This window comes from Dermacentor variabilis, chromosome 3, assembly GCF_050947875.1.
Source record: "Dermacentor variabilis isolate Ectoservices chromosome 3, ASM5094787v1, whole genome shotgun sequence".
NCBI classification, from domain to species: Eukaryota; Metazoa; Arthropoda; class Arachnida; order Ixodida; family Ixodidae; genus Dermacentor; species Dermacentor variabilis.
In genome coordinates, this window is record NC_134570.1 from 102,392,697 (window position 1) to 102,414,201 (window position 21,505).

At 44.6% G+C, this 21,505-nt stretch overlaps 1 protein-coding gene across 1 annotated transcript; it reads left to right on the forward strand.

Annotated features, from left to right (window-relative positions):
- The first annotated feature begins 665 nt into the window (after positions 1-665).
- LOC142576115 (uncharacterized) lies at positions 666-20,112 on the forward strand. Its single transcript, XM_075686068.1, has 5 exons — positions 666-820; positions 12,773-15,229; positions 17,318-17,426; positions 17,536-17,596; positions 19,993-20,112. The coding sequence occupies exons 1-4, from the start codon at positions 806-808 to the stop codon at positions 17,589-17,591; spliced, it is 2,637 nt and encodes an 878-aa protein (XP_075542183.1). The 5' UTR covers positions 666-805; the 3' UTR covers positions 17,592-17,596; positions 19,993-20,112.
- The last annotated feature ends 1,393 nt before the right edge of the window (positions 20,113-21,505 follow it).

Sequence of the window (21,505 nt, forward strand, 5' to 3'; positions counted from 1 at the left end):
AAGCAGTACCAAGAATGTAAGCGTATTTTATTTTTGTTTGTTTGTTTGTTTTTGCTTGTATATGCATTTTTTTATACTTTACACTTGGTAAAGATCATGTAGAAATCTCCTTGGCACATTTTCTTCCTACAGCTTTAGCAGTATCGCTACAGCTCTATAGAGATGTGACTTAACTTTATTGCATATCAGATCTTTTCTTTGTTCCTGTTACGCTTTTGCAGCGCCTGAACACTGCTATTTTCGCATCTCTCCTCGTAGACAATTTTGGACCCTTATAATCACGCATTGTGTGTGAGCGGTGGCTCCGCCTTAATGTTGGTGATTTTCAGCGGATGACTTTCTTCGAAAAGTAAATAACTAGGGGAAACTGTTCCTACACCTTTCTCCCTGGCGAACTCATCAATCACGACATAAGTATATGCAAGAGCTTTGAAGTAATGACGTTTTCGAGGTGTGAACTATACACATCTGCTAATAGTGGCTCATGATTAACTCTCGTCGTTTTATTGTGTTTTGCAGGTGGTAGACATCGTCTGACAAAAAAAAACAACCTGAAAGTACATTTTCGCACAAAACTATTTCTAGAGTTCTAGTAAATGTGTGACAGGAACTCTACCGCACAGCAAACAAAACAGGCATTCATTCTTGACGGCAAGATTTTTTTTTCATGGCTCATGACAGAAGCTTTGGTTACCATCTGTGAACATCCAGCTTTACGATGACAACCAGCGAAACGCAGACACGAATATAGAACGTCGCAAAGCAGTTCCGATATTCCTGCTTGTATCGGCGACCTTAATGTCATATGACTTGCTTAATGGTAAGTTTTCTTTAGTGCCATCTCTAGTTTCCTGGGGGTGTCGCCTACTGTTGTAATTACTCGAGCAAACACGATTCACGTTTCACCACACTGGTCACAAATGCTGGAAAAAGCTCGCCTCACTGCTGCGATGATTTTCAGGTTTCAGTTTAACGCCCAGGTCTTAAGTGGTAAAAGACACACGACCGTAAGGTGTCGTGGAATTCAAAATACAGTAATTTCCCCCTTAAGGCGCTCATTATCGCCCGTGGTTATAATAAATTGATGTTTTCCCTGCAGTCATGCTTGCACCTTCTATAAGCATAAATTTCCCCACCATACTCTATATTTAGATAGCTTTAACTGTCAAAGTCCAAGATAGGTGACGTTGTCATAGAAATTGGACAGCTGTGCGAGAAAAAAAAAACGGGAGGAAAAGAGAAGGGGCTTGCTCAGTCTCAAATCTCGAGAGTTTCAAGAATAGCGATTGTCGCAAAAACTTTCTTTCAAAGTTTTCAAAGGCCGTGGAAATCACTCAATGCACTTTAGGAGACCATAATGTGACAGCCATATGAAGCAAATAGATAATGAAGCCTAGTTATCTGATGGCTTCAAACGGTTTTGATTAACACAAATCAGACCCTTCGGTTACCCCTTTTCTCCTATAATGCGACAAATATGACGAAATACGGTATATGACAGCAAATGCTCAGCAGCTCTTCCCTAGTGTAGCGCTTAAGTTGCACTAATTTACTGCGCGCAGTTTATAGGCTTTTTCTTTATTACCGATAATTTAAAAAAAAAACAACCTCGAAACATTATAGGGATAAGAAAGCAGAACCGGATCTTCATCCTTTTTTATATTTTTTGATAGCCTGCACTGTTTCTCATCCAAATTCGCGTGCGACAACGAGTCCGAGAAAAGGCACTCTTGCACTGAATTCGAATACCCACAGCTTGCCTTTCCAATTTTCTCCTGCTACCCAATTAAGCAAGTATGCCAGTAAGTGCTGCAGTTAGTACTCCAAGGGCGTGAAACCCTTTCACTCTTATTACATACTCCGTAGACGAAAAAAGAACTTCGCAAGAACAACTAAGAAACGTAGTTTTGCATCTCGACTACATTCAATATTATTTAAAGTTCCATAACAATGTATCGGCAAAACTTTTTCATTCCCGGGATCAACTACATTAGCTGAAAAAGTTTTTTATATTTAAAATCTTGCACAACGACGAAGACTATGATTAGTATGATAAAAAACTGCTAATAGATTTCAATCGACAACGAGCCCACCGCATTTCACGGAAGTGTTTTTGTTTCTTGTGTGGATTCGGCGAATCAATAGTCCAACGTGAGAATTGGCAGCAACCGAGTATAACTTGCCTCACAAATTGCTCAGTTATATTACTTTGTTATTTACAAATTCGCATTCAGTTTTCACTAGACTGACCGAGTTCAAGCTTAAGCCTATGACGCTTAGAGATATTTCGGAATCGGAGCCCTTGAAACCGAAAAGCTCACACACGCGATACATCTAACTGCGCTAGGAAAACATATTTCAGTTTACTGCTGCCAAAAAAGGTGAAAATTTGCGGTGACCTGAATATGTTAGTGCTCATCATTAACATACTTCTTAAACAAGCAACAACAACTTGAAATGCGAAATACTAGTGCATGAAGCAACAATGAAAATTTGTTATATGTAATAAAAAACAAGTAAAACCACGTATTGGAAAAAAATATTGCTTAAAACTAACTTACAATAGCCTTTAACTTAGAACTATTTGAATTGGTTTTTCTTCCGATATACTCGGGTCAAATTTAAGTAACCACCCGCGCAAGCATCGGGCGGTAACCCAGAGCGTTGTTTGAAAAGCCTAATCCAACGCACTCCTGGATTATAGGAGGTCACATTATTTTTTTGCTTTCAAGGCGAATATCATTGCCTACATTGAGCAGTTCTTTAAGTCTAATAGGCTGACAAGAGGCGAGAAGCGCGCCCAAGTGGACAGGGTTTCAACGAGGCAGAGCCATAGCAGTGAAAGTAGATAACTGTCTGGGGCCTGTGGTGCCTGCGACTGCGATTGGTCCGCTTACCCTTACTTAGCTTGCACTGGCGGGCCGTAAATCGCGACGGCATGCAACGCAAGTTTAAGAATACCGCTAATACTGATCCCCAGCAAAGAACGGTTAGCGGAGTGATGTCCTATACGTGATGAAAGACCACGATAACATTATATGTAATGTTTATGATATGCAAATAAATACATGCTTTCTGGCAGGTGCGAATAGTCAGTGACTGAGTCATCGGCAGGCCGCTACCTTCTATTCCTTTAGGAATGGGGCGGCCTCCGGCTATGCCGAAAAAAAATCAGCTTTGCTCGGCACATCAATCTATCTTTAATACTTTCAAGTCACTTTTATGCGGTGAGTTCTCGCGATATTGTGACATCGCGTGACATATATACGAAGCGGGCGCAGCCGAAATCTTTTGACCAATATCAGAGGGCGAATGTAGTAAAGGCGCCATGTCAGAAATAATTATTTTTCTTTTATTCGGTGCATTCAAGCGTAATCAGTTTGTACACGTAATATCAGAAGGGGAGCTATCGCGGTTTTCGCGACGTCGCGTGACAGACAGGTGAAATAGGGGCGACCTGAATACTTTTGTCCAATTGTGGAGGACTGATTGCAGAAACGGAATAGAAAAGTATAGAATTACTTTACGTTATAGTCTCCTACATCTCGATGCTTCCATTGCTCTGTTCCCGTTGACTAGTGTGTAGAATATATTGCATAACATTAATCACAAAGTATGCTTGTCTGGGCTGTATCTGATGCGTGGGCCCATACAATGTGTTTATTTTTACTTAGTTTATCCCGTAGAGTATGCACATTTGGCTGCCTTGCTTTGGCCAGGGAGTTGAGCCTTCTTCCATTCTAAATTGAAAATAAAGATCCCATATAAAAAGGTACTTGCGCTCCAAGATGACTTGGCGTCCTCGGCGTGGCAGTTGGGGTAAATGCTCCTGCTAGTGTCATCTCTAAAAAACTCTTCTCAGGCCAACGTAATAAAACGCTTTTATGAAAGTTTTGAAACTACATCAAGTCAACAACAGTTATCCTTCACTGGAGCACGAACGGATGGTTGCTTTTATTAACGTCGAAATTACCTTGAATTCTAATGTATGCATGTTAAAGAAGTGGAAGGACAGGTTAGATTGAGCAAGTACGGTAATTTTCAAAAGCCATTATTGAGGGCCTTACAGAAGAAAACCTGCCTAAATTCAGAGTACTACCGACCTGCTTCAGATTAAGAGCTCATTGCACCTGACACGTTTTTAATTCGAGGAAAAATCAATTCCCAATTGTTTGTGCACGCTTATCATGGTTCCCAAAAAATTCACTGTCGGTGCTCCATTCATACTGAATGACCTGCCCATCTTATTATGTCCCTGTTAATATATCATGAAAAGTTTGAGACTATTGCATCATGCTTAGAAAACACAACCTGTCGCGTCCGTTCCCTTAAAACAAAACTCTAGTGATTGGTTAGTACAGATAGATAATACCCTGTTTATACTAATTAGGCCAGCCTAGATTCTAGGCCAAGCCCGAAAATTCGCAAGGTCAAAAAAAGAAAAGAAAAGACATTCACACTTTCGATCAAATGCTATGCACTGAAAGCGATAGGGGTACCATTGTCATCAAACTCCCCCTATTGCATTTTAACAATAAGCGGAGCCAACATGGCACCATGCATCATCTTTGACAACTGCTGTTCCGCGCTAGGAGAGGTGCCCGGACGGGTGCAGAGAGACAGAGAGAGAAACAACTTTAATGAGCCGAGCTCGACAACTTCTTAGACGCCGTCGATGGAAGTGGTTCCCTCTTCACGGGACCCATATTCTTCCCTAGCCGCAGGCCCCTGGAGATCAGGACGAGCTGGTCTTCCAGGGCGGTGCTGGTTATCAAGGTCTGACGACAACGCTTGCGCAGTGATGAGCATTGGGATCAAAATCGTTCCACTCTCAAGTGTCTTGAACTTGGCGGAGGAAAATTTGTGAAATTGCTGTTGTTTGGCAAAAGGACAATCCAGTTCACTTTCTAATGTTTTCAGGATCGCCAGGTCGTCAGGATCGTCAGAAGTGGATGAGCACAGACCGGCAGAAATGTCAGACTACGCATAAAGCACAAAATGAAGCGAACCTCTAGGAAATTCGCAATGAATTTCAACATCAGTTAAAATTTGGCTAGAAACAATGCAAAACGCTATCTGGGCTTGCATTGAATCTCATGACGGCAACTCACCCTCAGAATTACCGTACGTTTCTCAAACATTTCTGCTAGGAACGCCAACATGCCGTGCTGTTCAATGAGAAGAAAGAAGCTTACAGTCAGAGACTTCTAGCCGTCAAACTAACAAAACACCTGTTGCATTGGTCTAATGAGCCAGTGGATGTAGTTCCCACGTTAGTCATAAAGGGAAGCTGGCCTCGGCCAAACCTTACGTTGACTGGCAAGACACCGACGGCTAACGTCTACCAGGGAGTGAAAGTAAACAATCAAATTGTCGGAAAGACACTCCAGCACCAGTAGAAATGCTGGTATTGCGCTTGAGTCATTCTTACTTCTAAGGCTGACTGTCGACGTTCCAGATAGATTCCGTGCGTGTTCAGAGGGTTCAGCAATACTCCAGCACTAAGTGTGCAGACCTTATCAGTTGTCTAAAGCAGCCTTCTCATTCGTCTCATTTAAATTCACAAACATTTCTTTGTTGTCTCTGCTTGAGCGCACGGCCTGCGGTTCGCCCCCGAAATTTCCGATAACCCGCAGGTCGCTCGTCGGAAGGCGTGGGACGAAATCAAGGACCAATATCTGCGTTCCATAGTGCATGCATTTTCCCAGCGTCTGAAGGCTTGTAGAAAGGCAAAAACAAGAATTTTCAAACTCTGTCCACATTTTTTTCAATTGAGAATGTTTAACGAAATCGGTGGCTAAGTTTAGTGTCCACATCTCAATTTTTTATCTTTTGACGTCAAAATAAGGTGGCGCAGGAAAATTGCACTACTCCGGTACAAAGGCGATACACAGGAATGACAACGATAACAGACCTGTGCGGCCTTGCAGAATCACCGTCCAAATTTCAGGCCGGCCCTTTGTTTCGAGTAGTTGTAGTAAGGCTTAAAGTCTCCTGTAACTAAACCACACAGTTTAAAATGTTGCCCGCATATGACTTCCCAGTTTGCAACGTTCTTTACATAGGAAGTGGTATCAAGAGGTTTCGACACTGGTTCAGTTTTGAAGGAAATAATTTATTTATATCCCTTCAAACTCTCTCACATTTAAAATAATACCCTTCCGCAGAAATACAGCGCTTCCAGCGTTCCTGACACTCAGAATATATCCGGGCGTCTTTCCGGGAAGAGTCGAGCAGCCTTCTGTAGTTCAAGCTTGTTTTATGCAGGCGCGTGTTGAAGTGGTGACCTTTCAGCATGATTTTCCATTTCGGGAAGAGACCGAATTAAGGTCAAGCTAACTGTAAGGAATTGACGAAATCTGGTACCTGTTTGGAGAAAAGCGCCCGGTCTGGGCTGCTCGGGGGGCTCAATGTAGCAGACGCCAATGCAACCTTTCACAAATCACTCCACACACGCAAGTTTCTGGCCTTAAATAATATCATTTCAATCCTACTCGTCAGATTTGACTTCTGCTTATTTCCCTCTATTCCCGAAAGTAAAAACGCAGCTCAAAAGTCTTCCATTTGGCACGATTTCCTTAATCAAGCTCGAGTCGGCTGAAGGGTGCTCAACTCCTTAAAGAAAGATGGCCCGGACATGCTCTCAAATTGATAGCAATGCTTGGAGCTCTCTCTGTACTGCCACGCAAGAGGATGATTTCGAAGATCAGAACCTGTGAATGCAGACGAAGAGTTACTTTCTTCAAAACAGAACCAGTCTTAAATTATTTTGATACAATCTCGTATAACGTGTGTGTGTGAGAACTTTCCTAATATCCTGAAAATTGATGGCCTGGGTTTAGGCCGCGCCGGGCGCAACAGAGAGACTCTCGTAGCTTCCCGGGCTTGTGAGGTCGCCCAAAAGTTCATCCTGGCGATCTGAGATAGTCAGCGCGGCTCTTCACCACGCCCCTAGTTCATCGGCGGGGACTGCATTCTCTTTTGAACTATCCCGCAGTCCCAGATGATATGCTCTATGATGACTCCTCTATCATCACATAATTTACATTTCGCATCAGGCTATAATTCCGGAAACATGCCGTTAAGATGTACGCGGTTCATGTAAGTTCTTACATAAAGGTGCCTGCAGTCAAGCGCCTGAGCCTTGTCCCGTGTTGGGCCAGGGGGTGGATATATACACATCGACTTTCTATAGAATTGGGTAATGTCATTTAATGAGAAAAGTCTATCCATATTCCGTTAGATCCCCCGCTTCGCCAGAGCACCCATAATCGCGTGCGGTTACTGAGTCCACGCGCAAGAGGATGGGCAGATTCGATAACGTTGGGGGTGGCGGTTGATTCGCACTCTGTGTGGACTGGCAACCAGATGATTTTCTTGTCGTAAGATTGCTCAGATGATATGTGTTTGGTTTTACTGTTCTGAATTCGTGCAACTTCAATTGTTATGTGTCCTCTGGCATAATTTTGTATAGCCAATTGTGATTCATTAATATTACATCTATATTTTGGAGAAGCGATAGCCCGAGCGATGGCAAGTTCCCCGGTAAACTCAGATACCCTGGTTTTGATTAAGCAGGTGTGTATCCTTTCTTGCTTTGTATTAGTTGTTAGTGCTGTAAACGCTTGCTGAGTTGAATATTCCGCGGCGTCCACGAATAGCGCTTCATCATCATTTCCATAGTGTTTGAGTGCAGCTTTGGCTCTGCTCGTTCTCCTGCCCTGATTGAATTCCGGATGCATCTTTTTGGGTATATTGGGGATGTTAAAGCTGCTCCTGATCTATCTGGCCAGCGCAACATTGGATCCTTGCTGGTTGTTGTAACTTATTCGTAATTTATCCAGTATACTTCTGCCAGTCCGGGTGCTGTCTAATTTTTCCAACTGAGCTGTCTGCTGAGCTTCAATCAATTCTTCTAAGGTGTTATGCATGCCAGATGCATTCATCTCACTTTGCTGGTGCTTTCGGGCCAGCCTATGGCCTGCTTAAGACTTTTCCTTATGAGCGTACTGATTTTGTCCTTTTCTGCCTTATACCGATTAAGGTACGCAGCTACGTAAATGATGTGGCTTACAGCAAAAGAGTGAATGAGCGTAACAGTGCAAGCCTCCTTCATATCATGATACTCGTCCGTGATTCTCCTGATCAGCTTAACGGCGTTAGTAGCCTTGGTCACGTGCTTTCTAAGAGTTGCGCTGCCATCCTTCGTACGAACCTGTATCTACTCCTTCTCTCTCTCCTTCATGTATCCCTTGGGCGGCCTGCCCTTGAGGGTGAGACTGTAAAGGAACATCTCTCAGTGAAGGATTTCTCAGGGGAGCCCCGTGTCTGCAAGGTACTCGTCCACTTTATCTACCGCTTCTTCCAATTTTCGTTCTATGTCTCCATCACTGCGTTGTGAGGTCCATATGGTAATATCATCCGCGTGTCAGCCATAACGTTCCCACTATATTAACCAAATACGATCTCGGTGCCTTCTGATTCACAAGGACAGCGGACTAAGTTGCGTGCCGTAGTGAAAGCAAAACTTTTGAACTTTGCCTAGGCACCCTTAATGTGCCCCCTATTAAATATATAAAAGATGATTCATTTATTTCAGTATGCACATTGCGAGCGTTTTGCATAAGCTCGTGAACGTAAACAAAATCGAGAGTACTGTAAATATTAAGAATAGTCCTACTTAACTGAGAAACGGTAAACATTATCTCACACTTAGCACTTAACCTTCCCTAAGTGTGACATATAATATGTTCAAGACAACGGAAAATATACAGGACAACGACAGTATACCGCTTAAGAGCACTTTACTATTACATTCTGAATGCTCATTGGCTGTATTTGCCTTCACATGTTTATGAAAACTTCATCTATCCGCAGTGGCTAAATTCTGCGCCATACGGCAAAACACACTTATACCGCTCCGACGCATTTCACTGCGTTATTAGCGGCAAGAAATATATTTATAATTAGTGCCTAAAAGAGCTTCCACTACGCATTATCCATAAACTTCTACTTATGAGCTTCGCTCCACAATTACTCAAAAACTCCTCAATTATAACTCAAATACTCCTCAATTACAAATAAGATGCCTTCATTAGCTAACAGGAGAAAGCGGATAAGCCTACTGCGTTCCTCTTATAAGCCGCGATGTTAGGGAATGAACCAGCAATTATTTGCAAATCTTATCATTAGGGCTGGAGGCTAAAGGTTTCGCTACGATATATACTTCTCGTATGTGGCATGTTTCTCAAATGCAAACTCGATGCGACATTGAGTTCTCTCTAGACATTGGGCTACACACTTGGTAAGGGCCGTAGAGCGCTTTCAGACACATACGGAAGGAATTTTTGTCAAAACAATATTTTCCTGAAGTTCTTAATACCTTGCCCACACATTACGCAGGGAATGCCAAGTATTTTTATCAAAATGTCAACTTCGTGTCAATTAAGTTGTTTAAGGTCACTAGGAAAGCTTGATGTGTGGTTCGTAAAACGCGCTTGTAAAACACTTTATTATTGCATCCGCGAAAGCTCTATGCACTCCCAACTTTTGCTAAACGCAGCCCATGCCATGTTCCCCTCTCTCACCAAATTTGTTGTTGCTACCAAGTTTGATTTATTAAAGGCAGAGAGACAACTTGCAATTTAACTTCTTAAAACAGCTGTGAAGAGCTAAAATGCGAGTGTATGCTCATTTTGATTTAGCGACAAATTATACATGAACCAAGGTAGCCACGCAACGTATTACCACTGTCGAAACGAGTCATGTGTGAGGTGTGTTCTGCAGTTGGGCTCCTCCTTCGCGTATCCGTAAGAACACTCAGCGACATCTAGCGTAGTCGCGATGAAGCCTGGGCGGGGCCACCCAGATGCGAAGCACGCCCGTGCGTGTGAACACTGAGGGACGTGGCGTGCGGCAACCGGCTTCCTCTCTCGCACTTCTTTCGGGACACACAGCGCCATCTAGTGGCACTGCTTAGAAGTTAGCGTGCGGCCTCCTTGACGAGAAGCGTGCTGTGGTCGTGTCTGTGAACGCGGAGAACCATTCGCTCGCTACCGCACACTCAGTGGCGCATACTCAGCGATACAAGTTGGGGAGATATTCATCGAGGAGCTTATTTCATGACGCATAGGTGAGAGGGTCGTTCATTGCGCACCACGCTAAAGCGTTGGTATAAAAGGCGTTCATTGAAAAGCAGGACACAACAAGTGAATTTGTGGCAGAGCCTGGCTATAGCGTCGCCTTACTGTCCTTGATGAACCCTTCTGACGTAGATTCTATTCCGCTCGGCATATGAGACATCTATGGGACTCATGTCTTCAATGTGCAGTGGTGCGTTCCTACAGTGGCACATACCTAGTTATCCGAGTTGGCGTCAGAGACGTTCACTGAAGCGCAAGACACACCAACTGGAATGTACCCAGTCGCCAAAGCAACAAAGAGGTCCGCTGAAAACCACGACAGAATGAGTGGCACGTACTCACTGCTCCAAATCCGTGTCAAAAAGCTCTATTGAACCGTGGCAGACTCGCATTTAAAGTGTCTCAGGTCGGTGCGAAAGTTGTTCGTTGAAGATGGGCACATGTGTACACGTTACCACATACTCAGTGACCCAAGCTGATCCTTTGGTTGGTTTCGAACCCAGTTACTTCAGCACAGCATCCCGGTGCGCTACCCATTCGACCCCACATTTCGAAATTGTTCTGCTTGCTACGCTTGACATTCTCCACTTTCACTCGAAATATGTTGCTACGAGCCAACGTCTTGGACTAACGAAGAGGACGAGGATCGTCGGGAAGTTGCGCATATTCAGCTATCTTGGCCATCTCAGTGAATAGTCTGTTCACATACCGCGCTTCGCTTTTAATCTGTGTGATGCTTCGTCCCACATATTTAGCGAACTATTCAGCACACCTCAGGCATCGTAAAAACTCCCATTTAACGTTTTAGAGTGCCTTAGGCCAGGCACCCTGATTTCCTGTAAAATACCTGTAATACGAGGCTTGAGACAAATACGCATACTGGATCCACGTAATCTTTAATTAAAAAAATTTTGTCGTCGTCAGCAATAGAGACATTTATTCCAAGTTTCTGAATAAATACCGAAGTGTACACTTCTATAATTTTGTGCGACATCTTTTCGCAGTCTATTGTGTCGTGCTCATCACCAAAGGATTTTAAAGTCGGTAAGGTGGTTCTATTATTTAAGTCTGGCGACGCGCATTCACCTTTAAATCACAGGCCAATTTCTCTAACACGTGCGCCATGCAAAATTCTAGAGCATATAATGTACCCTAATTTCGTTAGCTTCCTAGAAACAAATTCATTCTTTTCACCTTGTCAGCAGGGGTTGCGTTAATCGTTTTCCTGTTATGCTCAACTTATTTCATTTATACATGACATCTTTGCCGCGTTGGATAATGGATTTCACATTGACACCATCTTCTTAGACTTTTCTAAACCATTTGATGTCTTCTCTCACTAATTATTTTATCCAAAATTCAATACATTCAATATTGACTGTAATATTATCACATGGATTGAAAACTTCATAATCAACAGAACGCAATTTGTCTCTGCTAACAATTTTGACTCTTCGCTTTGTCCTGTCAATTCCGGGGTACCGCAAGGTTCTGTTCTCGGACCCTTGTTTTTCTCATCTATAATAAAGATTTTAATAACTTTGTAGCATCCTCCCCTCCATAAGGTTATTTGCAGACGATTGTGTCATTTACAAAGTAATGTCACCAAATTCCGACACTCTAATGTTACAGTCTGATCTAGACAACGAATTTAACTAGTGCGACACTTGGAAAATGCGACTTAGCAGCCAAGAGTGCAAATTAATGAGGACTTCCCGGAATACTGCTTCCTGTAACCTATCCAATTATCTCGTATGAACTCTGTACTCGAAGAAGTAACTTCCTATAAATGCTTAGGCGTCCACATAACAGCAAATTTTTCCGGGCAAACACACATAAACCACATCACTAACAATGCTAACTGAACGCTTGGTTTCCTACGTCACAATTTATCTATGGCCTCCGCTAATTTAAAGGTACTTCTGTACAAAATACTAATACGTCCTAAGCATGAATATGCCTCTTTGGTCCTAGCCAACGTAACTTAACAAATGCAACCTAATCTATACAACATTGTAGCACACGTTTCATTCTTACTAACTATTCTCCGACAACAAGCGTAACATCTATGTACACTGCTTTAAACCTCCCTCTCCTCTTATCCCATAGAAAGTTAGCACGCTTATCAATGCTGTGCAAAATTTGTTACTACAATCCGAAATTAAAAAGTTAAGTTTTCTTCCAGCCTGCATACATATAATCTCGTACTGGCCATCCTCATAAATTGAGCTCTACACATTTTCATACGAACCTATTTTTTATTCATTTATTCCTAAAACTACCAATGATTGGAATGATCTGCCGGCCTCTATTGTTAGCATAACCGATACATCTGCTTTTAGAACTACTATTCAAGAATACTTTTGTTAATCTTCATTTTTTTATTTTTTTACTGTTATAACCTGTCTGTACACATTCTGTATATCATCCCACTCCCTTCTGTGACGCCTTCGGGCCTTAACGGCACAATAAATAAATAAATAAATAAATAAATAAATAAATAAATAAATAAGGAAATCATGGTAGACTACTAGATGTGTAAAGTATTCAGCACTGTAAACCCAGCATTTCATCGCCTCCGTGGTCCTTTTCAGTAGTAATACAAGCACTTCTCTTTTCTATCTTTGCAGGGGTCACTTAAACTCTTCCTGGCCCTAGTCGCTGCTGTGTTCCCAGACTACATTTTCAGCGCTGGCATTTATTCCTATGTGCCCACGACCATAAGCGTACCACCTGAGGAAGACGAGGCTTCGCATTTTATTCCCGCAGTGCCGTTATCAAACGCTAGGTTTCCTTGGTACCAGGTACCGTACTCTGCGGTTCAACTAAGCAATCCTCAGCCTACTGCAGACACCTTAAGCAACGCTGAAACAAGAACGATACAGATAACAAAAATTGTACAAGAGCCTTCAGTGGTGACCACGACAACTTCTCTCTTTCTTGGAGCTCCGGCGGCTAGCAACCTCTCGGCAGATTCCCCTCCACCTGTGGCTTCGAGTCCGCGTGCTACGAACAGAACGGCTCGACTTTCTTCAGGCGGAAGAAGCAAAAAAGCGACTCTTAATCCAACTAAGGTTCCTCACGTTACGTATGCATCGGCCAACACAGTATTTCACATTCCAGGACCGCCACGGTATACGCTAAAACCACCCCCGCATGCTCCTCCTCCCACCTCTAGGAATGGTGCAGTGAACCCTCCCCCAATGTCTTTGAATCGAAATACTACGAAAACCACCTCTCAACTGTCTTTAGGCGAGGGAAGCCAGGCAGCGACTATAATCACAACCAACGTTCCGCACATCACGTATACACCGACTAAGACAGTATTTTACATTCCAGACCCGCCACGGTATGCGCTAAAACCACCCCCGCATGCTCCTCCTCCCACCTCTAGCAATGGTGCAGTGAACCCTCCCCCAATGACTTTGAATCGAAATACTACGAAAACCACCTCTCAACTATCTTTAGGCGAGGGAAGCCAGGCAGCGACTATAATCACAACCAACATTTCGCACATCACGTATACACCGACTAAGACAGTATTTTACATTCCAGACCCACCACGGTATGCGCTAAAACCAGCCCCGCATGCTCCTCCTCCCACCTCTAGGAATGGTGCAGTGAACCCTCCCCCAATGACTTTGAATCAAAATACTACGAAAACCACCTCTCAACTATCTTTAGGCGAGGGAAGCAAGGCAACGACTATAATCACAAGCAACATTCCGCACATCACGTATACACCGACTAAGACAGTACTTTACATTCCAGACACGCCACGGTATGCGCTAAAAGCACCACCGCATGTTCCTCCTCCTGCCTTTAGAAATACCGTGGAGGGTACCAGAAAAAGTGAGAAACATACGTACCACACACAAAAAGTTCTACTCGCAACTAGTCCCAGCGTGTTTCATATAGGATCACCTTCGGATATACCCACACTTTCGCCGCCTTCGACGAAGCTTTCATTAAAAATTGTTAAGTATCCTGCAAACAACATGCACGACGCACATTCGGTTATCATTTCGCCTAGCCCCGCCTTACTTCAAATCGCTGCACCTCCACCAGTTTCATTTAGCCAAGCTCTTTCACCAGATACGACTATTACCCCGACAGCGAAAGCGACAAGTATACCACACAGCTCAGTTCAGCCACCCGCCGCAGTGGTGTTAAATGCCCCCACAATAGTAAATGTGGTCGTTCCGACGCCAACAATGACCACAACAGCTCCTTCAAAACCTTCTACGTTGCCTCCCAAACAAGTTTTCCAACATTCCATTCCTTCGCCGCGTGTGGTCGCCCCGACAGCGCCCACCGTACTGGCAAAGTCTCCCGCCGCACAACCATTCATGGCACTGGTAACGTCGCGACCGACTACGGTGCGTCCAGCGAAACAAGTTGCGAAGAAGCAAATATCTCAGAGACTGCCCTTTACGGCAATCAGAGTCACCAGGCCTCCAAGTGTCCATCAAGCACCACTACTCACAGCAAAAGGCAATGGAAGTTCTAGTATACAAAATTTTACCCAAACTACGGTTACCAATTCGACAATGATTGTCTCTTACAATGGAACGTCTCATGGACATAATCGATACACCGTCCCAACTAAGCTTCTTCCCACTACTCGCGCTCCAACTTCACACAAAACACCGACACGAGCCTCCGTGGCCGCTGGCTCGAAGATTCATTACAGCCAAATTAAGAAGAAGATTGCTCAGGGTGTTCTTAGAGTGACTCAACATGCACCAAGCGTAAAAACTTCGCTGTCTGCTGGGGCACAGGTGAAAGTGGCGAAATCGGCTGTCTCGACGCAGCCACCTCCAGTAATCTCGAAGTTTCCTCCAGGCAACAAGACAATTTCGCCAACCGTCACGGTCGCTAAATCTTCCACGGTTGTCGGAGCCGTTCCTACTGCGCTGACGAAAAACACAGAGGCTCTAGAGATTGTGAAAACAAAGTCTTCTGCCAAACCTACAGCTCCTCCTACTCCCGGAAGTAAATGGCCCACAGCCGCTCTCGGAGTCCACAAGCACCATGTCGTCGTGGGAAAGACAAGTACTAGCACTGTGACCGAGTTGAAGAAACCGGTGGGTACATCCTAGCGTCTTTTGTCACGTTGTGTCCTAGCGTCTTGTGCCAAATCAATTCTGTGGAAGTGCGCAAGATTGAGGAAGCTTCATGAAAGGAAAAATTGATATCCACCCATATGTAACAAGAAGCTACAAAGGAAACCCAGCCCACACGGGTTTCTCAGAAACAAAGCCGCGTAGTTGAAGAAAAATTCATCCTGCTTCCGGATTCGAACCCCGGACCAATGCTTTATCGGAGGTGGCCGCCCTACTATCCGAGCTAACCAGGAGGCTATGCGATCGCGGAGCGAGTGCGAATTCTTCGACAACTAGAAGCAGAAGGAAAATGAATATGCCAAATCACTTCTGCAGTATGACGCAAAGGGAGGGGGAGGGGGAGAGGGCAGGTAGCAGAAGCTGAAAAGGAAACCCACTCGGGTTTCTGAGAAAGAAAGCTTCGCGGTTCAAAGAAAAATCCTCCCTGTTCGGAGATTTGAACCCAAGTTCAACGCCTTTAAGGGCCGCTGGATTCCTTTGCAGTTTCGTGCTACGTGCGTGTGGATGTCAGTTTTTTCTCTTCACGAATTAAGCTGCGCTGTTAACAAGTGCAAAATTCACCCGTCTGCAACAAAGTCCCCGATGGATAGATATACAGATATCCATGCAGCGGAAACTAGAAACCCGCGCTGTTATTCGTTGTTGCCATTCGTATTGATTAATGTTTGTAGACGAAGGGAAGGTGGAATGTAATAAAGAGAAAATAAAGCGATGTGTTAAGCCAAGTTAGATATGTAAAATGTTCGTCTAGAAGTATCTCAATCGTTCTCACGCGATATCATGACGCAGAATATCAAGTGACGGCGTATGCGGCGTTGTTTCTTACCGAAAAATCCTCCCGAACTACGCATCCCGAAGCACGCAGGCCTTACTAAGTCGTTACTAAACTAACGGAATTTATCAACGTAAAATGCGTGAAAAAATTCTTCAAGCACGAATTACAACCTACAGACATGATAGCGTCAGACTGTAATTACGTTATACGGGAAAACGTAATTGCTTTGCGCACAAAATCAGGCAGAAACCCATTTTCCAGCAGCCGTTTTCAGTCTGTCTTAGTGGCCGGGGACGCTAGGTGTGGATATTAGTGAGTGCGTTGTTGTCTTTAACTTAATTGAATGTGTTAGATGCATTTATTGATATGTACATGACTAATGGCAAATATCCTAATTAAGAATGACGTGGTTAAGGAAATTTATGGCAAACGGGAGCAGATAACGCTATCTCGTTCCATTCTTAAAGGTGAAAGCGTCCTCTAATTTTTCTCCGTGACAGTATAAGATTTTCTTATGCAGAAAACTTTCAACAATATTCCGGCTACTGGACTTCACTTTACACCACACGCGCAGAAACATTCGAGTTGACATAATCTCAATCTTACTTCCAGGTCTTTCTTTATCTGTGAATGAGGCAGTGTTGATACCACATGAGAGATACCAGAGCCCAAGATATCAGGCGCTACCCTGGGTTTTCATTTTCGACATTTTCTCGCTTTCAAAGCCTCCGTTCCCACACTAATGACCATTTCGCTAGTAATGAAGCCTAATTCTAAAATCTATGTTAACAAAATACTTTCTTTTAGTGTCTCTTTGAAGAAGTTACGCTACAGAATAAGTGCGCCAGCTTCAGTGTTCTTGTAATAAAGTGTTTGTAACAGTCAGGTTAAAGCAATGGAATATGCGCATCGCCGTGAGCTCTGTAGGGCTCCTATTACAATGTACAAAGTATTATAAACTCATGGCATTGGCCAGTTACTCTGCGCTAGATAACTTTCCTCTCGTATTGAAAGATTCATTAGGTGCGTATTCACATACCTACACATGTAGGCATTTTCCTTTATTGTACCATACGTCACTGCGCCACATCATTCCTATAGTGATTCAGGATGGGCAAGCAGTGGTACTAGAGTTTGAAGTCGTTGCAGTTTTCGGTAAGTATGCAACGAATTGAAAGTTCACGCTATTACCTGCAGCGCATAGAGCTACTACCTTGCTTGCAGCTAACACAGCCGCAGGCTTCTCAATAACTGAATTGTTTTACTCAATGCAGGGTGTCTTCAAGTTAGCAGCAGCGTTGGCATCATCGGCCGCAGCAAAAGCGATGAAACAAGCCGGACCAATTATTGGAAAACCACAGGACCCATTGGTTGGCGGAAGCGGTACGGAGATCATTGCGCAGCCGATCGTGGTGTTAGAGAATTCTACAATGCAGCGTCCGCCACCTGTCATACTTTTCTAATGCCTCTCAAAATTTTCTCTTCGCGCCAGGTACCATGATCGCACGCAACCTTACCAGCCAGCTGAACACATTTCAAAGGCCTTAAAAATTGTGAGTACATTTCCGTGCAGAATAATTTAACATGTGCCTGTTGATTGCTGCAGCGAAGCTTTATTCTCGGAAAATATTACGTCTCAACTATGCGCCTTCACTTCCCGAAGGTAATAGCCAGCCGCTGAATCCTAAACATTATGTTATAACGTTTGTGTAGGTGGTTTGTGTATGAATTTGCCTTAACCTCCTCTTTATGGCTTCGAAATGGCTTTCTGACTTCTGAATTGCTTATCCTAAAGAACCTATTGTCTTATTTTCGCATGACTTTAGCAATGGTTTGCTGCTGTGTCTGTGTGAAAGAAAAATGAGGTGCAAAGGGCAGGGAGGTTATCCCCAAGATAGGCGCCCAGTGTGCTACTCTGCAATTCGGGAGGAGTAAGGGTAGTCAGAAAGAAAAGGTTAAAAGGGAGACGCACAAAAGAAAAAAAATATGCACATTCACAAATGAAAAAAAAGCGCCTTAATGTTTGAGCCATTCAACCAAGTTCCTTGAATATAGGAATTTCAGAAGCGCCTGCGTTGGTCTTCTGATGTGATAATTGCATAAGCCGACATTCCAAGATCGTCTGCTGCTTCGATTTCTTGGAAAGTTAGAACGATGAAATGCAATATATCTCATAAGAACGTCTAAAGCAAAAATCACAAACATTGCACATGGCCATGTACTGCTTCTCAGTCCCATGGTATCTCGACGAACGCACCCTCCCTGTTTCTCTCGTAAAATTAGTAGGAAACTGCGCCTATGACACTGATGGAGGTGCGCTTTGCAATGTTCCTGCATTGCCCCATCTTCGTTCACATTCGGCTGCACCTACTCTCAGCAAAATTTGGGTGATACCTCAGAATTAGAGTAAAAGAAAAAAAAGAACACATGACCGGCCAAGCACTCTGCAGATGGGGTTAACCAGCAAGGCTGAAATGCGAGGCCCCATTGTTTATGATTGGGTGACTCCCGACGGTTCATTAAACGGCGGCTTGGTAGGCTGCCAGATCCTCGGAACGCAGTTGCTGCTTGTGCTTGAATGCACAGGCCTGTTCTTATACCAGGGCTGCAGCATTGGCACGCCATAGACAAGCTCGTTCCCGGTTCTGCTCGTGGCGTTGCTGATGGCAAGCAGCCTGTTGCCCAGGATGACGTATGATGCGTGGCCTAGCCATTTCGGAGTCGAAGAGAAACTGCAGCGCATGCGCTCAGCTGCGGCGGAAAGCAACGACGTCCGTACGGGCGCAGCCAATCGCACGCCTCTGTTCTCCTTCTCTTTTTGTTTTCGCGCATGCGGATGGAGTGGCGCCGGAGGAGTATCTGGCGTACAGGCGACCAAGAGACGGACGGACAACTCGGCTAGCCATACACAGCTTCGTTGTAAAGAATGCCTATGAGATAAAGTTTACGTCCTGGAGGGCTCCCTGAACAGGCGTATCTTTCCCTAAACAAGAATACCTACATAAGGCTGCTGCTACATTCATGCAGCGGGTCTTTCAGATTGCGTTAATGTGTCCTATATTGTTGCCCTAGATTATCACGTCCTACTGTATTCCAGCACTATAGGCGTTTTTTTCTCATTATAACATTGAGTTCCTTACAGAGGTGGGCGAATCAATTGCTAATCAATCATTACTACTTGCCAAAAGAATTTTCTGGGCTGCTGAGCACGAGGTCGCGGGATCGAATCCCGGCCACGGCGGCCGCATTTCGATGGGGGCGAAATGCGAAAACACCCGTGTGCTTAGATTTAGGTGCACGTTAAAGAACCCCAGGTGGTCAAAATTTCCGGAGTCCTCCACTACGGCGTGCCTCATAATCAGAAAGTGGTTTTGGCACGTAAAACCCCAAATATTATTATTATTAAAAGAATTTTCCTAAGGAAATAAACCGGCAACTCAGTCAGCATCACAATCAAAAACATCTATTTATCTCTGCAGGATCTTTTGTTGTAGTCCGTCAGGGTCTTCTTGGACACTCTTGACTGGGTATAGCATAAGTGGGGCCATTTGTCCAGAGCTCCAACGGCCTCAGCTGACCTGCGTGCTCGCCGCACGAGACCAATTGGGTCTTCGCAGCGGTCGATGGCCAGCAGTGCCTCCCACTGCTCGGCACTTTGATTTGTGATTTTGGGGACTGCTGTTATAAGTTTGCATTCTCATGTGCCTTGATACAAGGTGTGCTCTCGATCCATTTAGTTGCGTATCTGGTTACGTACGTTTTCCCCAGTAGGTTTAGGTTTGGGGAAGTCCCTGTCTGGAGCTGTCTCCAATAAGTGGCCTCCGCCCTCGTGAGTGATTTATGCGGGGGAGTACATCGTATCTTGGTTCCCGTGCAGTGTACAAATAAAGCAGAGTATTCATTTAGAATAGAATACAGTGAATTATATATTTTTTCGTTCTCTTTTCAGAAGCAGAACTGCCTGAAGATATGTGTGTTCTTCAGTGCCACCAACCAAATAAAGATGCAACAAAACAAGGAGAACCTTTGTCATTCAATGATTATCGTAAATGAAATTTTTGCTTCGAGTTTCTTGTGTTTGGATCGACGCTTTCCTGATATTGTGAATAACATTGTTTGGGATTCCTACTTTTGTATTACACCTTGCAAAATTTATCAAAGCCCTATATGCTGATGTGAACAAAACTGACCAGTTGTCCTTTTCAAGGTCGCAGAGTAGGTCCGGTCAATAACGATAACTTTTGTCGTGCAGATTTTAGTCGGCGTTAGTAGGTGTCTTCCAATGGGTCCGAATTTGAGGGCTTCATTCAAATGAGTGGCGATGGGTCCACTCATGACAGGGAAGTCGGCCCCTGTGTCTACTAAAGCGGTCCCAGCATGGCCGTCGAGAAGCACGTCGAGATCGGTGATTCTTTGTTTTGCGTTGAAGTTTGGTCTTGGCATCGGATCACGGCTGTGTTGCGTCGACGTACGGCTGCTACATCGCGTCATCAGGCCTTCTTTTGTCAACGTATTTTCTGCTTTACTCTTCGTCTGGATTGTGGCATGTTGTTGCTACGTCGTCGAGCTAGATCTTGAAGTTTTGTCATCATCGGCTGAGGATTTTTAGCCGTCAGCGGATGGTTCCTGTACACAGTGCCTCCATCGGTTGCTGTTTTTAGTTTTCAGAATGTCAGCTTGCAGACAGGCCCCGGGCGGAGCCAGTGTGCGGTCAGCACTGCAGTGACAGGCAGCGGCCTGGTGACGGCGAACGGGACAGTCGTCAAGCTCTCCATCGTGTGGCGGCGAGATAGCCGGCGATGTCAAGAGGTCGCTCCCCAAGCTATGGACGTGGCGCGTATAATCGCGGTATGGGCGTTGTATCAAATCGCGGTATGGGCATCGGCAGTACACATGGCCGGCTTCTCCGCCCTGGTAGCAGAGCAGGCGGTGGTCGGGGGTGCGCCAAATGCCTGTCTTTCTCGGTGCGTTTCGCTGGCCGATGGGTGGGCGGGGTTACCGCGGCGGCTATGGGGGCGTCTGGCGAGGGAATCGCAGCGTCATAAGGCCCTGTGGCGGGAGACGGAGGCGCATGTCATCGCTTGCGACTGGGACTGTGGCGATGATGATTGCACTTAAGTAACCCCCAAGAGATCGCTGACCCTCTTCTTGGACGATGTCGGTGATTGAGGCAACTTTAGGCTGCGACTTTGCAAAGAGTTTCTGCAGTTCCTCGCGAAATACCGCTCTGATGGTCTCTCGCAGGTCTTCGCTGCCGAGTGCTTGAACATGGTGTAGTTTTTGGTCAGCGTTCAGCGGGTATATTGCCGTGTCGGTACATCGAGCGTCTGCTCAATGGTTGTGGCCTCGGAAACAAATTCAGCATCCATCTTGGGCCGGTTGCGTATGAATCCAGTGAATAACTCTTGCTTGACACCCCTCACCAAGAAGAGAACTTTCTTCTCCTTTGGCACATCGGGGTT